The sequence below is a fragment of the Macrobrachium nipponense genome, chromosome 30, assembly GCF_015104395.2.
Source record: "Macrobrachium nipponense isolate FS-2020 chromosome 30, ASM1510439v2, whole genome shotgun sequence".
In the NCBI taxonomy this organism is placed as follows: Eukaryota; Metazoa; Arthropoda; class Malacostraca; order Decapoda; family Palaemonidae; genus Macrobrachium; species Macrobrachium nipponense.
The window spans coordinates 12,329,198-12,352,500 of NC_087218.1; the positions used below are offsets into that span (position 1 = coordinate 12,329,198).

General features: G+C 38.1%; 3 protein-coding genes across 7 annotated transcripts in view; 2 read left to right on the forward strand and 1 right to left on the reverse strand.

The window, feature by feature from the left end:
• Positions 1 to 1,872: 1,872 nt before the first annotated feature.
• On the forward strand, positions 1,873 to 10,160 carry LOC135202288 (alcohol dehydrogenase class-3-like). The gene is made up of 8 exons (XM_064231599.1): positions 1,873 to 2,026; positions 3,095 to 3,196; positions 3,974 to 4,115; positions 6,611 to 6,834; positions 7,480 to 7,566; positions 8,034 to 8,163; positions 8,765 to 9,034; positions 9,757 to 10,160. The coding sequence occupies exons 1-8, from the start codon at positions 2,006 to 2,008 to the stop codon at positions 9,915 to 9,917; spliced, it is 1,137 nt and encodes a 378-aa protein (XP_064087669.1). The 5' UTR covers positions 1,873 to 2,005; the 3' UTR covers positions 9,918 to 10,160.
• A 2,306-nt stretch (positions 10,161 to 12,466) lies between these two features.
• On the forward strand, positions 12,467 to 21,131 carry LOC135202289 (alcohol dehydrogenase class-3-like). 2 transcript variants are annotated; one of them, XM_064231600.1, is made up of 8 exons: positions 12,467 to 12,609; positions 13,288 to 13,389; positions 15,818 to 15,959; positions 17,855 to 18,078; positions 18,477 to 18,563; positions 18,924 to 19,053; positions 19,232 to 19,501; positions 20,823 to 21,131. In XM_064231600.1, exons 1-8 carry the CDS (start codon positions 12,589 to 12,591, stop codon positions 20,981 to 20,983), a joined length of 1,137 nt encoding a protein of 378 aa, XP_064087670.1. In that variant the 5' UTR covers positions 12,467 to 12,588; the 3' UTR covers positions 20,984 to 21,131. The 2 variants fall into 2 exon arrangements, with proteins under 2 accessions (XP_064087670.1, XP_064087671.1); XM_064231601.1 differs by lacking the exon at positions 13,288 to 13,389 and having other exon boundaries at positions 12,468 to 12,609.
• Positions 21,132 to 22,060: 929 nt separating this feature from the next.
• Positions 22,061 to 23,303, reverse strand: part of LOC135202290 (uncharacterized) — a 46,494-nt gene continuing 45,251 nt past the window's right edge. For all 4 annotated transcript variants that reach the window (XM_064231605.1, XM_064231607.1, XM_064231604.1 and 1 more), the window contains one exon: positions 22,061 to 22,308. In XM_064231605.1, coding sequence (XP_064087675.1) covers positions 22,165 to 22,308 — 144 coding nt within the window. In that variant the 3' untranslated portion in view covers positions 22,061 to 22,164. The remainder of the gene's footprint in view (positions 22,309 to 23,303) is intronic.

The following is a 23,303-nucleotide window of genomic DNA, read 5'->3' on the forward strand; positions in this document are numbered from 1 at the left end:
CTAATTCCTTCACCTTAATGTTCATTTTCTGAAGAGTTTTACTATTAAATGTACGTATGTTTTTTTTTTTTCGTGTTCTGCAAGTCACAACCCTTATCATTATGATTTCTTTTTAAGCGTCATTTAGTTCCACCATATTTACTCTGGTCTTCGTCATTATTAGTGCTTCCATTGTAGTACCTCATTCTTATATTTCTTTATGGTCCTTTCATCAGTGAACCTCAAATCCTTCACAGTATTATCACATATCTCTTTTAGTCTTCGACTTGTGTACCTACAGTTTCACTTCTACCTTAATTTCGTACTTTCTACATTCCTTTATCACACTTCCTCCCCAGCAGTCTATTAGATTTCCTTTCAAAATAGCATGTTCTTGTACTCCGCACTTTGCTCACGTGTTTCGGTTATTAACCCCCAGAATGATGAAGATGGTTGTTCAAGAATTCTTCTCAAGAGTGTTAGTACATACTGTCCCCTATAATTACTTTATTGGCAAAGAAGGTAAGGCTCACCAATGTAACACAGTTTCATTCTCATTTCTAAAGTCAAATCACTCGCTAGTCCTACATTTCAGATGAGTCATGAACTCCATTTTCCTTCGTTTTTGTATAGTACTACATGGATCATGGTCGCTATTCTCAATACGGCATTCTCCTGATCTTTCGTAGGTAGTGACCCCTAAAGGTGTTCAACCCGGTATGCATCCACCTTTGAGGCAAGACGAAGCTCAACTGATCATATTATTGGCAGAATATATTCAAAATGCCGATTTGGATTTCAAGAGATACAAAAATAATTTGTTGAATACATTTAGGTACTTGCATATTTGAGTAGTACTTGTGTGTGGACGCGCATAAATTTAGATGAAACCAATACCGAAACCTCATCTGGATAGTAATTGTTACCCTTCGTAGTATCAATGTACGAATCAATAATCAATAAGCATCTATTTTCCGTAAGAACTGGCCAAATATCATGGGCCTTAACTGCGTCAGTGCCCAGATGATGCGTGAGTCTACTTCATGTACATGGCACTGAACTTCTGCCTGTTATTCTCTGGTCTTCGTTTATACTTAATTAACTTGTGTATATATATATATATATATATATATATATATATATATATATATATATATATATATAAAATCCACGACGCATTGTCTTTATATACTCATCTTGTTCAATATTTTCGTGATTCAATTTTACATACAATTATATATAAATATATATATATATATATAAAGATATATTATATATATATATATATATGTGTGTGTGTGTGTGTGTGTGTGTGTGTGTGTGTGTGTGCTGCTGCTGTTGCTAGGACTCCATGACTTTGCAGGGAGGGGCGCGGGGGTGGGCTGGTGATCGAGGTGGTTTGATTTATTTGATTTAACCTCCCTGGAGTTGACAGGGTACAGGAACGGCTTATTTATACTAGGCTGAGATGATAAAGTAGCTATCTTACGAACTGAACTGACAACAACCGGTCTTAGTCCAGCTTCCCGCTACAAAGCTTATCATAACTAAATTTTTCTGTAAAGTTCTCTGCTTGCTCTCTCTCTCTCTCTCTCCCTCTTCTTCTTCTCTTCCTCTCCTGATAACGCTGTCGTTACTTAGTGTCTCTTGACCTTCACTTCTTTTTTTTAAATACTTGCACTTTTTTTCTGGTTAGGTCTCCACAGCAACACAAATCATGAGTTGGCATATGTTTATTACTAAGACCCAACATTTCCAGACTTCAAATGATACTTAACGGCAGTAGTATATATGATCTTTCCTCTTGCATTATGTTACTGGTAACAATTACAAGGGAATCACTTCCAGTGATGTTGAAATTCATAAGTATGTTCGATTGTCATAGGAGTAAACTGCGAACATGGCAACATCAGCTGATTGTTACCAGACAGTGTTCCGTTCCTTCCAAGCGCTGAGAGGAATCGGTCTGTCTATGTAGATACAGCATAGGACTGACAATTCATCCTCCTTCTCTACAGTTTCTGCGATGGCTAGCACAAAGGGTCAGGTGAGTGCGATTTCAATGAAGACAACTAAATTATAGTGAATTATTGAGCATATTTTCATTTATTTTACCGACATTCATTCACGACAGCCAGAATTTTGAGACGCTGGATGTGAGTGGGTTGGAACATGTCACCGGTGAAACTATGGTAAAATTCGTAGTACTAGGCGCTTTCGTGCTATTTCAACACATCTTGTACTTTGAAAATGCGTTGAAATAGTACGAAAACGATTGATACTCCTTTTATTTTGCCCGTGCCCATAGCTAACTATATTGTCACCGGCTATTTGGTGACACATAAGCATATAATTGTAAACTTTTTTATCATGAATATTTCACTGAAAAAAAGGGAGACGTTATCCAATATTTATTGAATGCACTGGCGTCATAGGACTAGTGTTCATGATGCTCGCCGAATCAGAACGTATTGTGCCTCTTCTGACTGTAACAGCAACTTACCTGACAGTCAGTCGACTACAGTGGGTTGCAGCAGGCAGAGCAGAAGGGTACATGGGTACTTCCGCTAAGGGAATACTATGCTAATATGCATACATACATATATATGCACATATGTATATTTATATATATCTATGCATATATATACGTATATATTTATTTATGCGGATCACTGTAGTCCTGAGTTCTTGTCTACCGTCGTTCGAGCCCACGAGACTAGGAACTCATTATCAACTAAAAAATTTCCCCTTCGGTTAACATATATATATGAAAATATATTAATTCCGAGGGAGAGCGAATTTTACATTAAAGGACATTCGTAGCTTAAGCTTGTATATGAATCACGGTGATGAGAGAAAATTCATGCGTGCACACACACACACACACACACACACACACACACACACACACACATATATATTATATATATAATATATATATATATATATATATAGATATATATATATATATATATGTATATATATATAATGTTTATATATATATATATATATATATATATATATATAAGTGCTATTTAGTAAAGTTTCCAAGGTTAATTACAAAATGTCAATAAGCCCTTTATTATTATTTACCCATACTTACCTTTATTTTCAGGTTATCAAATGCAAGGCAGCGGTTGCCTGGGAAAAGAGCCAGCCGATGACGGTAGAGGAAATAGAAGTAGCCCCACCAAAAGCGAAGGAAATTCGTATTAAGGTAAATAAATAGACTGACTGACTATTCTATTTAAGTACATTTGCACTAGTTTGCGTGTCGTTTTATTTACCGTTACTCATTTATCAATTATACCCTTAACTGCTATTCTATCATGTACTTGTGTAATGTCCCAGCAAAGATAAAAAAAATGCTTGAGTCATTTTCCAAATGGGTTATGCTTTTAATATAGCGAACACTAAGCTCCTTTGCATTTTCTTGCGTTAACACAATGTGGACAAGCATTGTGTTTTATGTAGTAAAATAAGTTTAGCTGGGTTTATTAATAAGCCCAGTATGACACTGACTTGCAATTCCACAGAATGGAATGGCCATAAGTGACAGACAAGACGAAGTGGATAGCTTATGAGAAACAAATTAATGCAGAAATTCAAGAAGTATACATGAATGTTTATTCCTCTAAACAGACTGACATGAGATTTACTTCATGGATTATTTGTTTGAATGATTTTTTCCCCCGTAATTTCTTTTCATTGCCTATTGCCTTATTTGTTTTTCTTTTTTTCACAGTTAATTTTTCTCAATTTTCTTCAGTGTGCTGGGCTGCTTTCCCTACTGAGGGTTCGGGCTGGTGTATAATAATAATAATAATAATAATAATAATAATAATAACAATAATAACCGCCTACAACAGAAAATAACTTATGAATAAAGAATGAACGCGGATAAATCACAATACATGGCAGAATGACTGCGCCACGCACTTCAGAATAATTCATGAGAGAAATAAATCAACAAACGCAACTATTTCCATTGCAGGTCATAGCTGCAGGCCTGTGCCACAGTGACCTGAGTGGGTGGAAGGGTATCCTGTCCCAAACCAACTTCCCCTGCGTCCTGGGGCACGAAGCCAGCGGGGTCGTCGAGAGTGTGGGGGAGGGAATCACTTCAGTGAAAGAAGGTAAGGTATCTTCATGTTGGCTTCACTAATCAGTGAAATGACGTGTTGATTGCTAAATCTGCTTGTTTGTTTGTTTGTTTGGTGTTTTTACGTTGTATGGAACCAGTGGTTATTCAGCAACGGGACCAACGGCTTTACGTGACTTCAGAACCACGTCGAGAGTGAACTTCTATCACCATAAATCTGTTTGTATTCATTCGTTTAGTATCCCTTTTCTATTGTCTCCTTGTCAATTCTATGGACATTTCCTTAAAAAGTTAACATAAGGCTTAGTTCCTATGCATGTGCCCTCTTATTGATTATAAAATCAAGGTCTTTCGACCTAGTTAACAGCAACAATATCTTATGCAGAGGTTGATGGTAAGTGCAGGCTCATACCTTCATCCAGCCTATCCTTTTTAAGATAATCGTGAATAGAATAGAAGGCTAAATGCAAAATGAGCTCAAACTCCCTCAAGAAAGATGATGGTCAGCGTTTAGAGAAAACGGAAGTCAAGTGTTAGAGAAAACGGAAGCCAGAGCAAGGGGCGATCGCGATCAACTGAATAAAGAGGTTCAATTACGTCCTACTGAATCGATTTATATTAACCTTAACAATAAAGAGGTTCAATTACGTCCGACTGAATCAATTTATATTAACCTGGCATCGCGACTAGTTTTTTCGTTTTTGTTTTTGTTTTTATTTACTTATTTATTCCTTCTTCCTGAAGAGATCACACCTTTAAGTTTCTGCAACAAACGCATCAGCATGAGAAGGCAATTCTGACGGTGTCTCACAGTGAAGTTTAATCTCTGCGTTATCTGCTGCCCTTTGCGACGAGGGAGTTCACTTTGCGCTTAAAATTAATCTCCTTTATCTTATTTTGAGTGACATTCGTTATCGTGTTGTTGGAGATACGTATCACAAGATGAGAAGCAAAGATCACAGATTAATTATTATACAAACTCCTCGGTAACTGCGTGAGAGTAACTAACGTAATGCGATGACGTTAAGTAAGATCGTTACATGAATGTTTAAAGTGAAAAATACTCACTGTTGTATATCTTTAAGAAGTCATTTTGTTATTCAGCTGTAGTACTGATTATTTGATAGAAAATTATATCTGACGGTCAAGCACCGTGGCAAATTGTATTAGCCCATTGCCTTGTTCACTCATGGCCTATATTGTTGTTTCATTTAATTGTCATCGAAGTGAACTTTCAATAAACATCATTATCTTATGATTCTCTCGTTATCGTTTTTAATGTGGGAATGTTCATATGGAGCGCTAAGTAAACTCCTCCTTGATCTCACCCAGTTTCTCGAGGACAAAGGTAGGGTTAGGACAAGCGATTCCCTCCCTAGCACTTACTTCTAGTCCCATACAGAAGCTCTCTCCTCACCAAGGAAATAAAGGCCACCACCAAAACCTCGAGACGAAACCACGGACTCGTCATAAGACGAGTAAACGAAACATCTGTCCTAAGACTCATACACACCTCTGTCCATTACCAGAAAACTGGACCAAATACTGGCTGGCGGACGAACCAAAATTCCACCCACACCTCTGTACATTACCAGAATACTGGACCAAATACTGGCTGACGGACCAAAATTCCGAAAAATCAACATGGGCCCTGTCGAGGGTATCCAGCGAGGTATCAGTATAACCAATTGGAGGATCCATGATTCAAGAAATGACCCCAGGCTTTCTCTTGCCCAGGAGGACATTCACCCAGGCTATTATCTATGGTGCCGTAAAAACCCACATGCCTGGTAACCCTCTACAACCAATTTTAAGCCGGATACTGGCTCCAGCCTACAAAAGCACAAAGAAACGTAATGATCTCCTCGTTCCATACATCCACGACAGCGTATCAGGACAAATACCCCTCATGGACAATTACCCCCGAGGACAACTACCCCCCTAGGGACAACTACCCCCAAAATATAGAAAATCTAAAAAAGGTTGAAAAAAGGATGAACAACTAATTTTATAAATAATATTAAGTAATTCTAGTCTGCTAACCGTTGTTAACCATATTACGGGGGTAGTTGTCCTCGGGAGGTAATTGTCCACTGGGGGTAATGTTCCTTGACTCCCACGACAGATACCGTCTCCAATCGTCCATCGACTTCGTACGTAAACTTCAAGACTCTCCTTCTTCAAGTATTATCGCTTCATTGGACATCAAGAGCCTCTTTACCAACGTCGTAGGGAAGCAGACTCCTCGTTTAACTATCTTACTATCATATACAAGATATATGATTTAAAAGACGTGAAGTTAATCTAATATGACCAATGCTTTTGACGGTTAGGTACGATAATAATAATCATAACAAAGGCCGTAATTGTTTTATTATAATAATATACAACAGTGGGTTTTTAAAATTATACAACCTGTTTGGCTCCCATCTGCAAAGTTGTTCATTCTGACGGTTACTACGAGTGATCAAATGCGACTTTTATTGCTCCATTATGTATTTATGCAATAATAATAACTATTTACCGCAGGTGACCATGTCCTGTCGTCCTTCCTGCCCCACTGCCATGAGTGCCACTTGTGCAAATCACCCAACACGAATTTGTGCATGAAATTAATTGAATCCGTGGGATCCAATGGTACTTTGGCTGACGGCACAACCCGCCTCTCCTGCAAGGGCAAGACGCTCCATCACTTCATCTCTTGTTCGACCTTCGCTGAATACGCCGTTCTTCCGGATGGTTTCTTCACAAAGGTTGGTGAGATTTGTGTAGCTCTAAGGGCTTCGGTTCCTTGGTTTGTTTGTTTGTTTGTATCGTGTTTTGACTTTGCATGGAACCAGTGGTTATTCAGCAACGGGACCAACGGCTTTACGTGACTTCCGAACCACGTCGGGAGTGAACTTCTATCACCAGTTCCGTTACTTGGTGATTGAACCTGCAACCTTTTCTTCCTTTCTCTTCATTTTTTCTTGCTCTTTTCATAGGGGCATTAGGATGCATGTCCCACTCTGCTCTCCCAATAAAATGTTACTCATTCAGGTCTCTAGTCCATATTTACAACAACAACAACAACAAAAGCGAGGGGGTGGGGGGTGGAGGACACACTCATGGTTTATGCTCTTGCATTTAAGAAGCCTTTCTCCGAAAACCAGTAACTGTTGTAAGTCTAAAAAGCCGCTTTCTTAAATGACAGGTGGGATCTTGACCCTGTCTTGCAATTCCTTTCAGCTGGAATTGAAGTGCAAGTATCAAAAAACATTTTCTTAAGTAGGAATTGTTATTTCAAAAGCTACTCATTATCTAATAGAACAGAAATCACTTTGGCGAGGTGTTGTTCATCAAACTGTGCAGTGATATTATGTCCGCATGGATTCATGAACTGTATTATTCTTTGACAGATAAGAAAAGATGCTCCCATGGACAAGATCTGTCTTCTTAGTTGCGGAGTGACAACAGGCTATGGAGGACCCGTCAAAGTAGCAAAGGTAAGGACTGGAAATGACCCACTGAACTTGTTTCTTCTGTATGCACAGACCAAAGCGAGGACAGACAAAGGGCCCTTTCCTAGCTGAGTGTACAAAGAAGACGAGAGATTAAAAGGAGAGGGCGGGGTATTAGATCTGACTCTTGAAGGACTGAAGGGCAACTGTTAAGATTCACTACTCAATATTTATGTATTTACATCATGAATATTTATGTTATCATTATTACATCACGTCTCTTGAGCAGTACCTTCACATTTCCGGACATGTTCCAAATGATTCACTTGTAATATTTGCCCTACTCATATGTATGTATTTACATCATGAATATTTATGTTATCTTTATTTCACGTCTCTTGAGCAGTACCTTCACATTTCCGGACATGTTCCAAATGATTCACTTGTAATATTTGTCCATTGTTGCTGCCATCATGTTTCACCAAGATGACCTCCCCGTGACCTTTTCCCAGGTCACACCTGGGTCAACCTGCGCAGTTTTTGGCCTCGGAGCCGTTGGTCTTGGCGCAGTCATGGGCTGCAAGCGTCAAGGAGCAGGAAGGATCTTTGGTGTCGACATCAACAACGATAAGAAGGAAGTCGGTCAGTGTATACCTTTGGCATGAAACTAATAAACATCAGATACTGACTCTCAGCTATGCTTGTCGGCGAATATATCAATTATCTACACACACACACACACATATACACACACACACACACACACACACACACACACACACACACACACACACACACACTACATCATATATATATATATATATATATATATATATATATATATATATATATGATATATTGCATGCATGTATGTATGTATGTATGTATATTGACATCATGGTCCATTCTCCTTTCAAACACACTGGTTTAAAGCTAAGGACTATATTTCGATGGACTAGCTCGATAAGGGTGGAAGCTAGTCCACCGAAATAATAGTCCCTAGCTTTAACCAGAAGTAAGTTTTAATGGACCTTCTATACTTGAGACGTATCCTGTTTTAACAGAAGAAATTATCTACACACACACACACACACACACACACACACACACACACACACACATATATATATATATATATATATATATATATATATATATATATATATATATATATATATATATATAATATATATTGCATGCATGTATGTATGTATATTGACATCATGTTCCACTCTCCTTTCAGCGAAGCTCTTTGGAGTGACAGACTTCGTGAACCCAAAAGAGCACCAGAAGCCCATTGACCAGGTACTGCTGGAGAAGACACGGCAGGTGGGCTGTGACTACGCCTTCGAGTGCATTGGCAACTTGGGCGTCATCCAGTCGGCACTGAATGCCTGTCGTTTGGGCGAGGGACAGTGTGTCGTCATAGGAGTGCCAGCCGCCGGAACCACCATTGCTGTTGACCCAATGCAGTTGCTTTTCAGCAAAGTCCTCACAGGATGCTTCTTTGGAGGTGAGCCTACAGGCCAAATTTGTTAAGAGACACTAAAAAACTTAGAGGTACACCTTGGCCTACTGGTTCTCTGGTCCGAAATTTGTTAAAAGACACTTAAACTTAGAGGTAGTACACCTTAGCCCCCTGGTTCTCTGGTCCGAAATTGGTTAAAAGACACTTGATCATAAGAGGTACACCTTGGCCTCTGGTTCTCTGGTCCCCAAATCTGTTAAAAGACACTTAAAAACTTAAAGGTTGTCCACCTTGGCCCCCTTGGTTCTCTGGGCGATAAAAATTCTGTATGGGTTTTGATGCCTCATAGCTGGCGAGTCCTCCTCTGCCCCTGTCAAGCCGTCCTCAAGTGGGGATAAAAGTTGGGGGTGGGGGTGGGGAGAACTTGTGTCCCAATTCAGTGCCACCCTCAGAAAAAACTAAATCATTTCAACTCGAGTTTAACAAGCTTGGCATAAATAAAAGTGAAAATAATAAAAATAAATACAGAAGTAACATCAACAGTAATGTTAACAGCAGCAAGATTAATGTAAGAATTTCAACAGTACCAAAAAAAGGTATACTGAAAAAAAAAATTTTTTTTTAAATTTCCACAATTATGCTATATATATATAAAAAAAAAAATATCTATAAATATATATAATATTATATATATATATATATATATATATATATATATAATCATATCATATCATATCATACCATATCATATCGTGTTACATTCGCAGGTCTGGAACCTTCGGAGGTACCTGCCCTCGTCGACGATTACATGAAGAAGAAGATCATGCTGGACGAGTTTATAACTCACAAACTTCCTATAGAGGACATCAACAAGGCTTTCGAATCCTTGATTCAGGGGAAGACTCTCAAGACCGTCTTGCACTTCTGAGCCATGAGAGTAAATGAGGAAGTGAGGAAACTGAGGAGAATGAATTATTAAGTCAGACAAAGTAGCAAGGAGGAAAAAAATTATCATTTCACCTACCGCTGCCAAAAGTCCAGCGCCACCAACTGCAACAAAAACACGAAAATTCTGAGACTTACTATTTTACACCAAACTCCTCAATCTAAAAGCAAGAATAAAAAAATATTGTACCAAGACAAACACGAATTGAATAAAAGTATGAGAAAACTAGGATATGAAGACGAACATTGACGAAGCCAAGAACAAAATGAGTAACTTGATTTGTTACTTTTTTCACCTCCTACGGGCTGCTCTGTGAGCAAGAGACAGTACTGGCATAAGGCCAGCATATTCTTAAAAATAACAACACTTTTTTTAACAAGTAATCAGAACGACTGTGAGGCGGTGCTCCAAATAAATTATGCCACAACTGTAGGTAATGCAAAGTCCTTGATTTTAGGTGCTTCTAGTTGTAATAGCTAGCAACTTTACAGTTCAAAATACGCTCAAATTCATTTGCATCGACGACTAAAAAGGCAATTCATTCTCAAAGCAGACCTATGTGGAAATGAAATGCTCAGATGTGAAGATCGAGGAATTACAAAATTAAATGTATAACACGCAAGGGTACTTAAAACATTCAAAATGATTTCCAAAAATAAAAATTAACCTGGCTGTGAAAAATAAATCACTTATTTTCTTTATTACCTTTAAACAAAAATATCTTACACACACACACACACACACACACACACATATAAAATTGTGTATTTGTGTGAGCCTGTGCTTGGTCCAAAAAGCATATAATCTAAAGCATTACGTATGAACGTCATTTATATTCTTAGAGAAATACTCTACATAGATTGCTGTATGCTAAATATATTATATATATATATCTAATATAATATATATATAGATATATGATATATATATATATAGTATATATATATATATATATACAATACAATTATATAAAAGGATAATGTTACCAAGGAAATTAAAGAGTAGAGAAGTAAAAAAAATGAGTTCCAAGTTGAGGTTCAGTGATTGGAGGAGTTGAAAGAAAGTAGATGAATGCAGGTACAAGAGAATCAGTAATAATGACGGAAGTCAGACGAAATAGGATGGAACTAAACTGAAACTCTTATGGACCTGATGAAGAATGGAGAAAACAAACGAACGTGCACTGAATGGCAAGTCTTCGGAGGATATGAACAGTAAAAACGTCGTACGCAACGGAAGAATTAGCAAGTGATGAAAACGGCAATAGAAGTCAGATACGTACAAACCGCATACGTACATAAAAACACATACATATATCACATAAATAATATATATATATATATATATATATATATATATATATTATATATATATATATATATAGAGAGAGAGAAGAGAGAGAGAGAGAGAGAGAGAGAGAGAGAGAGGAGAGAGAGAGGCACAGCCACATAAAATATAGTTATGAATGATTGTGTCTGTCTCTATGTATCTGACTTGTTTCTGTTGTTGATTCTCTCTCTCTCTCTCTCTCTCGTCTTCTGACAATGCTATCCTACTTACAACGTCCTTAACGTTTACTTTTTCTCTTTGACCTCTTGGAATGTAATCGAATATAGAGTTTAGGCCAATGGCCAAGCACTGGTGCCTATGAGGTCATTCAGGGCTGGAAAGGAAATTGACAGCAAGAATGAGGAAGGTTTGAAAGGCGTGACCGGAGGAAAACCTCTAAGCAGTTGCACTACGCAATAATTAATTGGGAAGCGTCTCTCCTTTTTTTAAATTTTTTCACTTCTTGCCTCCTCTACTGCGGTATGGTCAGCGCAGCAGCAAATATCACGAGTTGGCAACTTGGCATATCCATTATTATTAATTAATAAATAACAAGACCCGATATTTTCAGACTTCAAATGATATTTTACGGCAGCGCATAACGATGCTTCTCTTTCATTCTCAAATGCAACAAATTTTGCGCCAACGTCGTGTAAATCAAAATTATTATGCTAGTTATCGACACTACACTTCCCGCGTTTGTTGTGTTGTGTTGTTTTGATTTTGAGCAATATATATATATATATATATATATATATATATATATACACATCGCTTGTTAGTCAGATGTGTCGGACAACCAGTTCCATTACTTCGACATCCCACTAGTACTACCGTATTTTCAATTGCTACATTTTCTCTCTCTCTCTCTCTCTCTCTCTCTCTCTCTCTCTCTCTCTCTCTCTCTTCAGCCTCGCCCTCTGATACTGCTTTTCTCATGCGTGCTTGACCTTCACTCTTTCTCTTCATTACTTCTTGTCTATTGCTTTTTTATTTTTTGGCCGGCGTAGCAACAAATGTCAGGCAGGAGTTGGCATCTCTCTCATTATTAACTCTTATTATTAAGACCCAATATTTCAAGACTTCAAATGATACATATCGGCAGCAGTTAACGATCTTTTCCCTTTTCTTAAATTACTGGTAACGATCATGTAACGAAATCACTTTATGGAATGTTGAAATTCGTAATACAAACTGCCAACATGGCATCACTAGTCGAGATCTACCAGAGGCACTGGTCTGTTCCTTCCCAGAGCCGAGGGAAAACTCTGTCTACTTACTTCGGATTTGCCGCGACCATTCATCCTTCTTCACGGTTTCTGCAATGGCTAGCACAAAGGGCCAGGTAAATGCATTTGCAGTTAAGACAGCTAAATCATTGTGAATTACTGAGCACATTTCCGTTTTTGATTGACGTTCAATCGTGACACCGAAATTTTTAGATGCTGGGATGCTGGTAGGCCGAAAGAAGATACTTGTGACAGTCCCTAGTAAAATTAGGGTATAGTGGTTATTGTCGTAGCATGCCGCTATGATGTCGTGGGTTTGCGTCTCCCCCAGGGCGAGGAAAAATCACTAGCTCAGTATCATGATCAGTTACTGCTGCAGTGTGGGGTCTGCGGTGGGAGGTTGAAACCAACATTCTTTGGAAGATTGAATTATATATTCTTCTTCACTGGTATTCATTGCGAAGAGGAAGAAATGCACAGTATTTATTCCTATAAACTCAACAGGCCTAGTGGTCAAGATGTTCACCAAACCAGCGAGAGGGCCTTGGCCCACTTCCCAGAGGCAAGAATTTGCCTTGTTCCGTTAAACCTCAATGAGTCTCATATGACTGTAGTAGTAATTACCTGATAGTCAGTCGACAGCAGTGGGTCGTAGCTTGGGGTGGTGAAGAGTGCAGTGGTAGCTCCCTCGTCCCAAAATGCAATGAGAGACTAAATTTTATCACCCTTTGGAAGTATTCCCGCGAAGAGTAGTACCAAAGTGCATTTAATTGACGAAATTTCTTTATTTTCAGGTTATCAAGTGCAAGGCAGCTGTTGCCTGGGAAAAGGGCCAGCCTATGACCATTGAGGAAATAGAAGTGGCCCCACCAAAGGCGAGGGAAATTCGGGTTAAGGTAAAGAGATTAATGTGTTGAGCACATTTCGTCTGAATGAATTACTATCTATTTAGGTACATTTGAACTGGGCAGCGTGTCATTTTATTTACCGTTATTTATTGACCTTAACTGTTATTTTATTATGTACTTGTGTAATGCCCCATCAAAAATAACAAAAATGTTTAGTAATTTTCCACTTGGGTCATGCTGTTTTGCATTTTTCTTGTGTTGAAAACAAATGAGGGTAAGCACTGTGTTTTATATGTTTCTCTGGCAGTTCTCAAGGCCAGCTTATGTTTACTTCTTTTGTTAAGATATGTGATTATTTGAGAGTGAACATCTGCAAAGATAATCTGGTGGCAGTCAGCTGAGGGGACCAGGACATCTCGAGTGTAGAAACTGAACAGTATGGGGGCCAACAAACTTCCTTGTGGTACTCCACAGTAGTGGAAACTCTAGCCTGGTTATTTTCCCCATTCTGATTTGCACTGTCCTGTTATCCAGGAAGCTGCACAATAGTCTTATCATAAGGTTGTGTAAGGAGCTCCCTAAAAATTTGAATTTAAGACCACTGTTCCACACTTTATCAAAGGCCTTAGCTATGTCTCTTGAGACCACGTTGCATCCATCTTCAGTTTGGGACATAGTTATGGTCTCATATAGCACGGTTGTGGCCAACTGGATTCCCCTTCCCTTGGACAACCCATATTGGTGTTTGGTGGTTAAGTCATTGTCTTGGAGGAATCTCATAAGACGGTTCTTTATAATAGTCTCCACAATTTTCCGAATGAGTTCCAGGAGGTTTATAGGACTGTAGTTCCTCACCAGCCTGGAGTACTTCCCTACTTTGCTTAGGAGTCTTATCATGCCTGTCTTGTACAGGTCAGAATAATATCCCATAATTAACACCTCATTTGTCATCTCCTTGAGGATCTCTAGCATGACATCTGGGAGGTATTGCATAATTTCTTTGTTAATTTTGACTTTCCCAGTGCTTTCATTTCACTTAGTTCTACTGGTTTGGTCATAGTATCGTTGGAGTCTAGCCTGCTGGTGTCTACTCTGGGATAAGGTATGATGTCCCAGGGTTGTTGTTGTTGTTACAACAATGCCATATTTAAACCCGCAAGCAAGTTTACAGAATTTTTTGGCAATATTTGATTGGTTGTCATATCTGAGGGCTAGGGAACTCATCCTATTGTCAGGGAGTGGGACGACTCACCCATGAATCTGGCTGACCGACATAGGCGCTGATTGGCTGGCGTCAGATCCCGGGAGTTCCGGTCATGGGGCAAGTTGCCTGAAGTAGTGAGAGGCTGAACTGTTATTCAAAGGGCGCGCCTTGCCGTTCTCCTGAAGGTGGTAGAGAGAAGAAGGGTCTCCTTGGTTACGTTCAACCACAGATTCCATTGGAGGATGGCAAGGGTCTCCTTATATTGGAGGCGGAGATGGTCGTTGTCAGTGTCCAGGCTTTGTTTAGAAACCACAATACAAAATCAAAAGATATCAAGACAGTCATCAGTTCGGTGAAATAATAATAATAAGAACTAGCCAACGATGACACGTGGCAATGGCTACTGAGGGGAGAGCTCAAGAAGTAAACTGAAGGAATGATAACAGCGGCACAAGATCAGGCCCTAAGAACCAGATAAGTCCAAAGAACGATAGATGGAAATAACATCTCATCCCATATGTAGGAAGTGCAATACGAAAAATGAAACCATAAACCACATAGCAAGCGAATGTCCGGCACTTGCACAGAACCAAAAGGAGGCATGATTCAATAGCAAAAGCCCTCCACTGGAGCCTGTGCAACAAACACCAGCTACCTTGCAGTAATAAGTGGTACGAAACACCAACCTGAAGGAGTGATAGAAAACGATCAGGCAAAGATCCTCTGGGACTATGGTATCAGAACGGATAGGGTGATACGTGCAAATAGGCCAGGCGTGACATTGATTGACAAAATCAAGAAGAAAGTATCACTCATTGATATCGCACTACCATGGGACACCAGAGTTGAAGAGAAAGAAAGGGAAAAATGGAAAGTATCAAGACCTGAAAATAGAAATAAGAAGGATATGGGATATGCCAAAAATAATAATAATAATAATAATAATAATGTTAAAGAGAATGACAGAGTTAAGCAAGTTGATTTAATGTTTTTTTTTTATTTTTCTATTTTCCTTGTAAGAAAAATAGAAAAAAAATATATAAATTCAACTCGCTTAATTCTGCCATTCTCTTTAACAGCATTTGCCTATAAGAGGGTCTTCTACCAAAATAATAATAATAATAATAATAATAATAATAATAATAATAATAATAATAATAATAATAGTAACTTATAAATAAAGAAAATATAGCAAGAGGACTGTTCCATCCACTTGAAAATACTTCATGAAAGGGGGAAATAAATCAATAAGAGTAACTATCTACGTTGCAGATCATAGCCACAGGCCTGTGCCACACTGACGTGACTGGATGGAAGGGCGTTCTGATCGAGGGCAAGTTCCCCTGCGTCCTGGGGCACGAAGCCAGCGGGGTCGTCGAGAGTGTGGGAGATGGAATCACCTCAGTGAAAGAGGGTAAGGTATCTTGATGTTGGCTTCATTTATCATTTGAATAATGTGTTATTATATTTACATTTGTAATCGTCTGTTTATTATAACTATATTCTCTTCCCATTCTCATTTTCCCACATTAGCCTGCTATTACATCGAAGTTTTCTTAAAAAGTTAACATATGGCTTAGTTCCGAAGACTGCGCCCTCATATCAATTAAGGCCTTCAGACCTTGTTAATAGTAACAATATCTTATGCAGAGGCTGATGGGTAAGCGCAGTAATACCTTCATCCAGCCTATCCCTTAAATTAATAATGAATAAAAGCTGAATGAGAAAATCAGCTTAAACTCCCTCAAGAAAGATGGTTAGCGTTAAAGAAAACGGAAGTCATACATTAGAGAAAACGGAAGCCAGAGCAAAGGACGATCACGATCAACAAAATGACCGAACGTTCTACAGTAATTCTAACAATAAAGAGATTCAATTCCGTCCGATCAAATCGATTTATATTATCCTTTTTTCCTGAAGAGATCACACTTTAAATTTCTGCAACAAACGCATCAGCAGGGGAAGGCAATTCTGACGGTTGCATCATCGTGGTGTCTAATCTCTCTATATATAATCTACTGCCCTTTGCGACGAGGGAGTTTACTTTGCTATTAAAATTAATCTCCTCTATCTTATTATGAGTGACTTTCGTTATCGTGTTGTTGGAGAGACGTATCACAAGAGAGAAGCAAAGATCACAGATTACATGACCCAAACTCCCCGGTAACTGGTTGAGGGTAACTCACGTAATGCAATGACGTTGAGTAAGACCGTTGGATGGGGAAATAGTCTAATGATCGTTACATGAATGTTTAAAGTGAATGATCCTCACTTTTGTATAACTTCATGAAGTCATTTTGTTGTTTAGATATTGACTATTTGATTCAAGGCCACTGAATTGAATATAGCATTTAGGTCAAAGGCCAAGCACTGGGACATATGAGGTCGTTCAGCACTGAAATGGAAATTGACAGTAAAAAGATTTGAAAAGTGTAACAGGAGGAAGATCTCGCAGTTGCACTATGAATCAATTGTTACGAGTGGGGAAAAGTAAGACCGAAGAAAGAGAATAGGAAAGGAGGTACAGAAAAAGGCATGAAAGGGGTTGCTGCTACAGCCGAAGGCACGCAGCAAAGAACCTTAAGTAACACCTACGGTGCTCCGCATGAGGTACACTGACGTCACTACCTGCTTATGATTTATATATATATATATATATATATATATATATATATATATACATATATATATATATATATATATATAATATATATATATATGTATATATATAATATATATATATATATATATATATATATATATATATATATATATAGTGCCATTGACGGTGCTAGCAGCTCCCTTAAATATACTTGGAAGTAGATTTTTAATAATTGTCTTAGCAAGTGGCAAAAAATAAACAATACTATGGTATGATTCTTTCGTTATGATTTTAAATGCGAGCATATTCATATGGGGTACACAAATCAAGGAATGAAAGTTTCCAAAGAGTTAAAATAATTGTCATGTATATAGGCTACTATCCAACATTATATGTAATATCACATTATGAACTCTTCATTTAACTATAACAGTATATGGAATAAATAATGAAGACGAATATAAAATATATGGTTTAAAAGATGTCAAGTTAATCGAATATAACCAGTGCCTTTGACGAGTCAGTTACACTAATATCAATAATCAATAAATTCCTTAATTGTATTATTATATTACATAATAGCCAGAATTGATAATGATGCACCTGTCAACTCTGATGGCAGATACGAGATATCAAATGAGAATTCTGTTGCTCCATTATGATACATCTGGAGCCTTTGTGCAATTAAAAAAAACTACTTATTGCAGGTGACCATGTCCTGGTGTCTTCCATGCCCCAGTGCCACGAGTGCTTCATGTGTAAATCGCCCAACTCGAATCTGTGCGTGAAATTCCTCGAATCTTTGGGAGCCAATGGTACTTTAGCTGACGGTACAACCCGTCTCTCCTGCAAGGGCAAGACGATCTATCACTTCATCTCTTGTTCAACCTTCGCTCAATATGCCGTTCTTCAGGACGGTTTCTTCACAAAGGTTGGTGAGACCTGTGTACCTTTAACATGTGGGTCTTTAGGTTCCTTTGAGATTGTGCCTTCATACTATTCATTCAGGTCGCAAGTCCAGATTCAAGAAAGGAGGGATGGACGCGTGGTTTTTGAGCTTGCCTTTAAAAAGTCTTTCTCCGAAAATCAGTCGTATGTCAATGTATAAGTCTTAAGAGATGTTTTTTTAAATGATAGGTGGAATATTGACCCTGTCTTGCAATTCCTTTTAGCTGGAACTTAAGTACAAGTAATAAAATAAATTTTCTTCAAGTTACTCACTATCTAAGACAATAGAAATTATTTTGGCGATTGGCGAACTGTCGTTCTTCAAACTGTGCACTGATATCATGTCAATATTGATTTAAGAACTCTATTATTCTTTGACAGATAAGAAAAGATGCTCCCATGGACAAAATGTGTCTCCTCAGTTGTGGAGTAACAACAGGCTATGGAGGACCCGTCAAAGTAGCAAAGGTGAGGACTGGAAATGACCCACTGAATTTGTTTCTTCTGCATAAGTGAGGACAGCCAAAGTGTCCTTTCCTAGTTCAACGCACAGAAAAACCAAAAGAATGAAAGGAGAGAGAGAGGGATTTTAACCTTCAAAGATGTATTAGACCTGACTCTTTACGGACTGCAGGGCAACTATTAAGATTCATTACTCAACATTTGCTTATTTACTCCATGAATATTTTTTTTATCATTGTCATATTACGTTTCTTGAGCTTTAGCTTTACATTTCCGGACCTGTTCCAGATGATTCACTTGTAATACTTGTCCATTGTTGCTGCCATCATGTTTCACCAAAAAAACGTCCCCATGACTTTGTCCCAGGTCACACCAGGATCAACCTGCGCAGTTTTTGGCCTCGGAGCCGTTGGTCTTGGCGCAGTCATGGGCTGCAAGCGTCAGGGAGCAGGAAGGATCTTTGGTATCGATATCAATAACGATAAAAAGGAAGTTGGTCAGTACATTCCTTTGCCATCAAACCAATAAGCGTCAACAATATCTATTCACACATAATTACAAATTGTTTATGCTTAATGCCTAGTATTTCTATCTAACTATCTACTAAATCTATCTATCCACCTACCTATGCATATATATAAAATATATGTACATATGTTGCATTTCCCTTACAGGAAAGCTCTTTGGAGTGACAGACTTTGTGAACCCAAACGAGTACCAGAAGCCCATTGACCAGGTACTGATGGAGAAGACACAGCAGGTGGGCTGTGACTACACCTTCGAGTGCATTGGCAACTTAGGCGTCATCCAGTCAGCACTGAATGCCTGTCGTTTGGGCGAGGGACAGTGCGTCGTTATAGGAGTGCCCCCCTCTGGAAGCACCATTGAAGTTGACCCAATGCAACTGCTTTTCAGCAAGGTCCTCACAGGATGCTTCTTTGGAGGTGAGCCTTCATTCAACTTCTCATAACAATCTCCAGGCCAAATTTTAGGAAAAGAAAGTTCAACTTATGCCTAAAGTGCACCTAGCCACCTGGTACTCTGAGTGCCAAAGTGTCAAAAGTTTTCATGCTCTCTTGGCTGACATGTCCTCTTGCCCTGTCAGGCTGGCCCAAAGTACATAGGAAAGAGGTGGCTTGTATCTAGATTTAGTGCAACCCTCAGAAAAATGTTGAAGTTTGGATACCCTATGATAATAATAATAACACTTCATTGACAAGAATGGCAGCCTATATGCCACTGTGTTTATTCTATGCTTTCTCAACTGGACATGTAAGTCTTTTTGTACGAGCAGGTAAATCATACAGAAGCTAACCAAAGTTCATTTATAACATGAAATTTCAGGAGTCCATGCTACCATTAAGAAATGTGAATGACACCAGGGGTACTTACATGTTATATTTATACCCGACAACATGTTTTTAAAAATGGAGGTCGACTTTTCATTGGTCATCAAGACCAGGGAGCTCTACCATTGGCTACGAGTCTGTTTAAGTGTTAAAGGCACTGATTGGCTGGTGGGTAGGGGTCCTGCTCAAAGAAACCAGCTGTTGAGTTGCTCCCAGTTCATATCTCGTTCTCCTGACTGTAGTCAGCAGGAGGGTCACCTGGGTAATGTTGAGTGTTGGTTTTCACTGCAGAAAGGTGAGGGCCTGCTTGTGGCAGAGGCAGTGGTGCCCTGTGTCACACCCAGGGATCATGGTGTTACTTATGATCTATTGGCACTGGGGAGTTGCACCATTCCTTCGTGTAGTGTTGGTATTTGTCAACTGCTGCTTCCTCTGAAGGGCCTGCAGTTGCATGGCTAAGTTAACATGTTTCATCTATTACTATCAGAGTAACAGTGCATGTGCGTGTGACAACAGAAGTAACATCAACAACGATGTTAATAGCAGTACGTACCATAGTGGTAACAGTGATGTAAGATAATTTCAAGTCATAATAAATTATATTTATAAATTTTACTTATGTTTATGTATGTAGTATGTATGTATGTATGTATGATCTATGTATGTATGTATGTAGTATATATATATATATATATATATATATATATATATATATATATATATATATATATATATATTCGTAGAGCTGGAGGAGGGAGAGAAAGCTGACTCCTTTCATTCAATCCTCCAGCATTACGACAATATATATATATATATATATATATATATATATATATATATATATATATATATATTTATGTGTATGTATATGCATATACATCACAGATCATTTCATACTAGCATATCATAATTGCAGGACTGGAGCCTTCGGAGGTACCTGCCCTCGTCGACGATTACATGAACAAGAAGCTCATGCTGGACGAGCTCATAACTCACACACCTCCTATAGAGGACATAACGAAAGCCTTCGATCTCTTGATTCAGGGGAAGACTCTCAAGACTGTCTTGCACTTCTGAGCCATGAGACGTAAATGAGCAACTGGGGAATCTGAGGATAATGAATTATTAAGACAAATGATGATAAAAAAAAAAAATTCATTTTCCTCACAATCGCCACCACTCCATTGGCCATCTCCTGCCCTCTACAACAACTCCCATAGCAAAAAAAGTCTGCGGCTTATACACCTAACCAGCCACTCTCCCATCTAAAAGTAAGGATTAAAAAATTGCGAAAGACAAACACGGACTGAACAAAGTACAAGAAAATCAGTTTGAAAAAAAATGATATAAATAACCGAGACATATAGACAGACTGAGGACACCAAGATTCCAATATAATTAACCCTTTGTGTCTCGTTTTTTTCTACTTTCAGCGTTCTTCCTAACTGGGTCTCATTTGTGTCCCGATGATCAATGAATAAACGTGAAAACGGTTGGCGCAGCTCTTTTGACTTGTAATATTTCCCTGTGGTTTTCGCTTATAATAAGTCAAGTCCATCTCGTCTGAATTTTCTTTATGTATATATATCGTATATATATATATATATAATATATACGTATATATAGATATATATTATATATATAATATATATATATATATATATATATATATATCTATATATATATATATATATAAACATATTCATTATGAACCATTTTCTTTTTAATACGAAGGACTAAAGACAAAGTAAAAGTCCAGTCACTTCAATTCTTGAACTGATGAAACACCTATATAGAATGTTCACAAACCTCCATAGCATTTGTAGTTGCTTTATATTCCACACATGTATACATAACCACACACATTATATTATATAATAGATATTATATATATATATATCGATATATATATAAAATATAATATAGTGGCCACTTTTTACCAGATATGTATATGTAAATGCAACGGTCACAATGCCCAGTATAAACTTTTCGAATTCATTTCATATCTTAAATACGCCCGTCACTACAAACATCAGATCCAAATCGAAGAATATGCGTGTTGTTTGTTAAAGCCACATGACCATAACATTAAAGGCACAGCTTGATGCATACCGAGTTCACTAAAACACAGGGTGGGTAAAATAAACAATCTACTAAAAACCAACAGTCTACTCAAAATAAACAATCTACAGACAATTGAGCAATCTACTGAGAGTGAAAATAACGGCATCTTCACTCATCATCATTCACGGCGAATTTCATCGCGCAAAAATCGACTTTTTCTTGAGCCAGCTGACCTGGAGGGACGTCGGGTATCTTCTGCTGCCGATTTCCACCACCTCGGAGACGAGAGGCTGGCTGGAGATCACTCCGTAGCCCAGACAGTCGAGCCCCCTCACGATCTGCCGACGGAACGTTATCCATTAGGGATACATAGCAATAATCTGGGGATAACAGTAGGGTACATAGAAATAATCCGGGATACATAGAAATAATTGGGGATACATTGCAATAATCTGGGATACGTAGCAATAATTATGGTTACATGGGAATAATTATGGATACATAGTAATAATCCGGGATGCATAGCAATAATCACGGATACATACCAATGATTAGGGATACATAGCAATAATCAGTGATACAAAACAATAATTAGGGATACATAGGGATAATTATGGATGCATAGCAATAATAAGAGATGCATAACAATAATTAGGAATACATACATAGCTCTAACTCCTGATTCATACTATACTAATTTATTGGTATATCAACAGTATGTGTAATTATACAAGGCATGATCCAACCTCCAGCTTACTCGGGGCGCGTGCTAAAATCTATTATGGTCTAATAGCCGTTGTTTCACCAACGGAAATTAAAATAAATACGCTACATTTCATTATAGATAATTGTTCGGTACTGTTCAACATACACATTATTCATTTTTTATATTTTCATTCTAATAAACAAATCATAAATATTCTATCCTAAAATTTCTGTATCTTTAGCTCAACGCAAAACATGTTTTTCAGACCTTTTTACGCTCTTCCATAGACCTTTCCTACCCCCACAAGAACAACATACCGAGAACAACAACAACACCAACAACATCAACAAAGTAGTTAGCAGGCTTACTCCCTGAGTAAGCGATAGCTGATTTTTCCTTTGCACGTGGTCTCAATAGGGTTTCACCCTCTAAGTCTAAGCCCATTAAAGTCTATGCTTTCACATTCCCTCACTTTCACTCACCTTCAACTTACCATCTCACGGTTCTCATTCTTACTGCATCACTATATAATTCGCAAATATTAATTTATTTAGGTTTGTAGTTTAACATTAAAAACTTTAACGTAACTGTAAGGAGGATGTACGATCAGGAAGTTGTGGCACAATA

Bases quoted from the DNA above. Each gene is read 5' to 3' on its own strand.
- LOC135202288 (XM_064231599.1), top strand. From the start codon at position 2,006: ATGGCTAGCACAAAGGGTCAG. The intron at 4,116-6,610 runs GTAAGGTATCTT...TATTTACCGCAG, and splicing joins AATCACTTCAGTGAAAGAAG to GTGACCATGTCCTGTCGTCC. The intron at 8,164-8,764 runs GTCAGTGTATAC...CTCTCCTTTCAG, and splicing joins CAACGATAAGAAGGAAGTCG to CGAAGCTCTTTGGAGTGACA.
- LOC135202289 (XM_064231600.1), top strand. From the start codon at position 12,589: ATGGCTAGCACAAAGGGCCAG. The intron at 15,960-17,854 runs GTAAGGTATCTT...TACTTATTGCAG, and splicing joins AATCACCTCAGTGAAAGAGG to GTGACCATGTCCTGGTGTCT. The intron at 18,079-18,476 runs GTTGGTGAGACC...ATTCTTTGACAG, and splicing joins AGGACGGTTTCTTCACAAAG to ATAAGAAAAGATGCTCCCAT.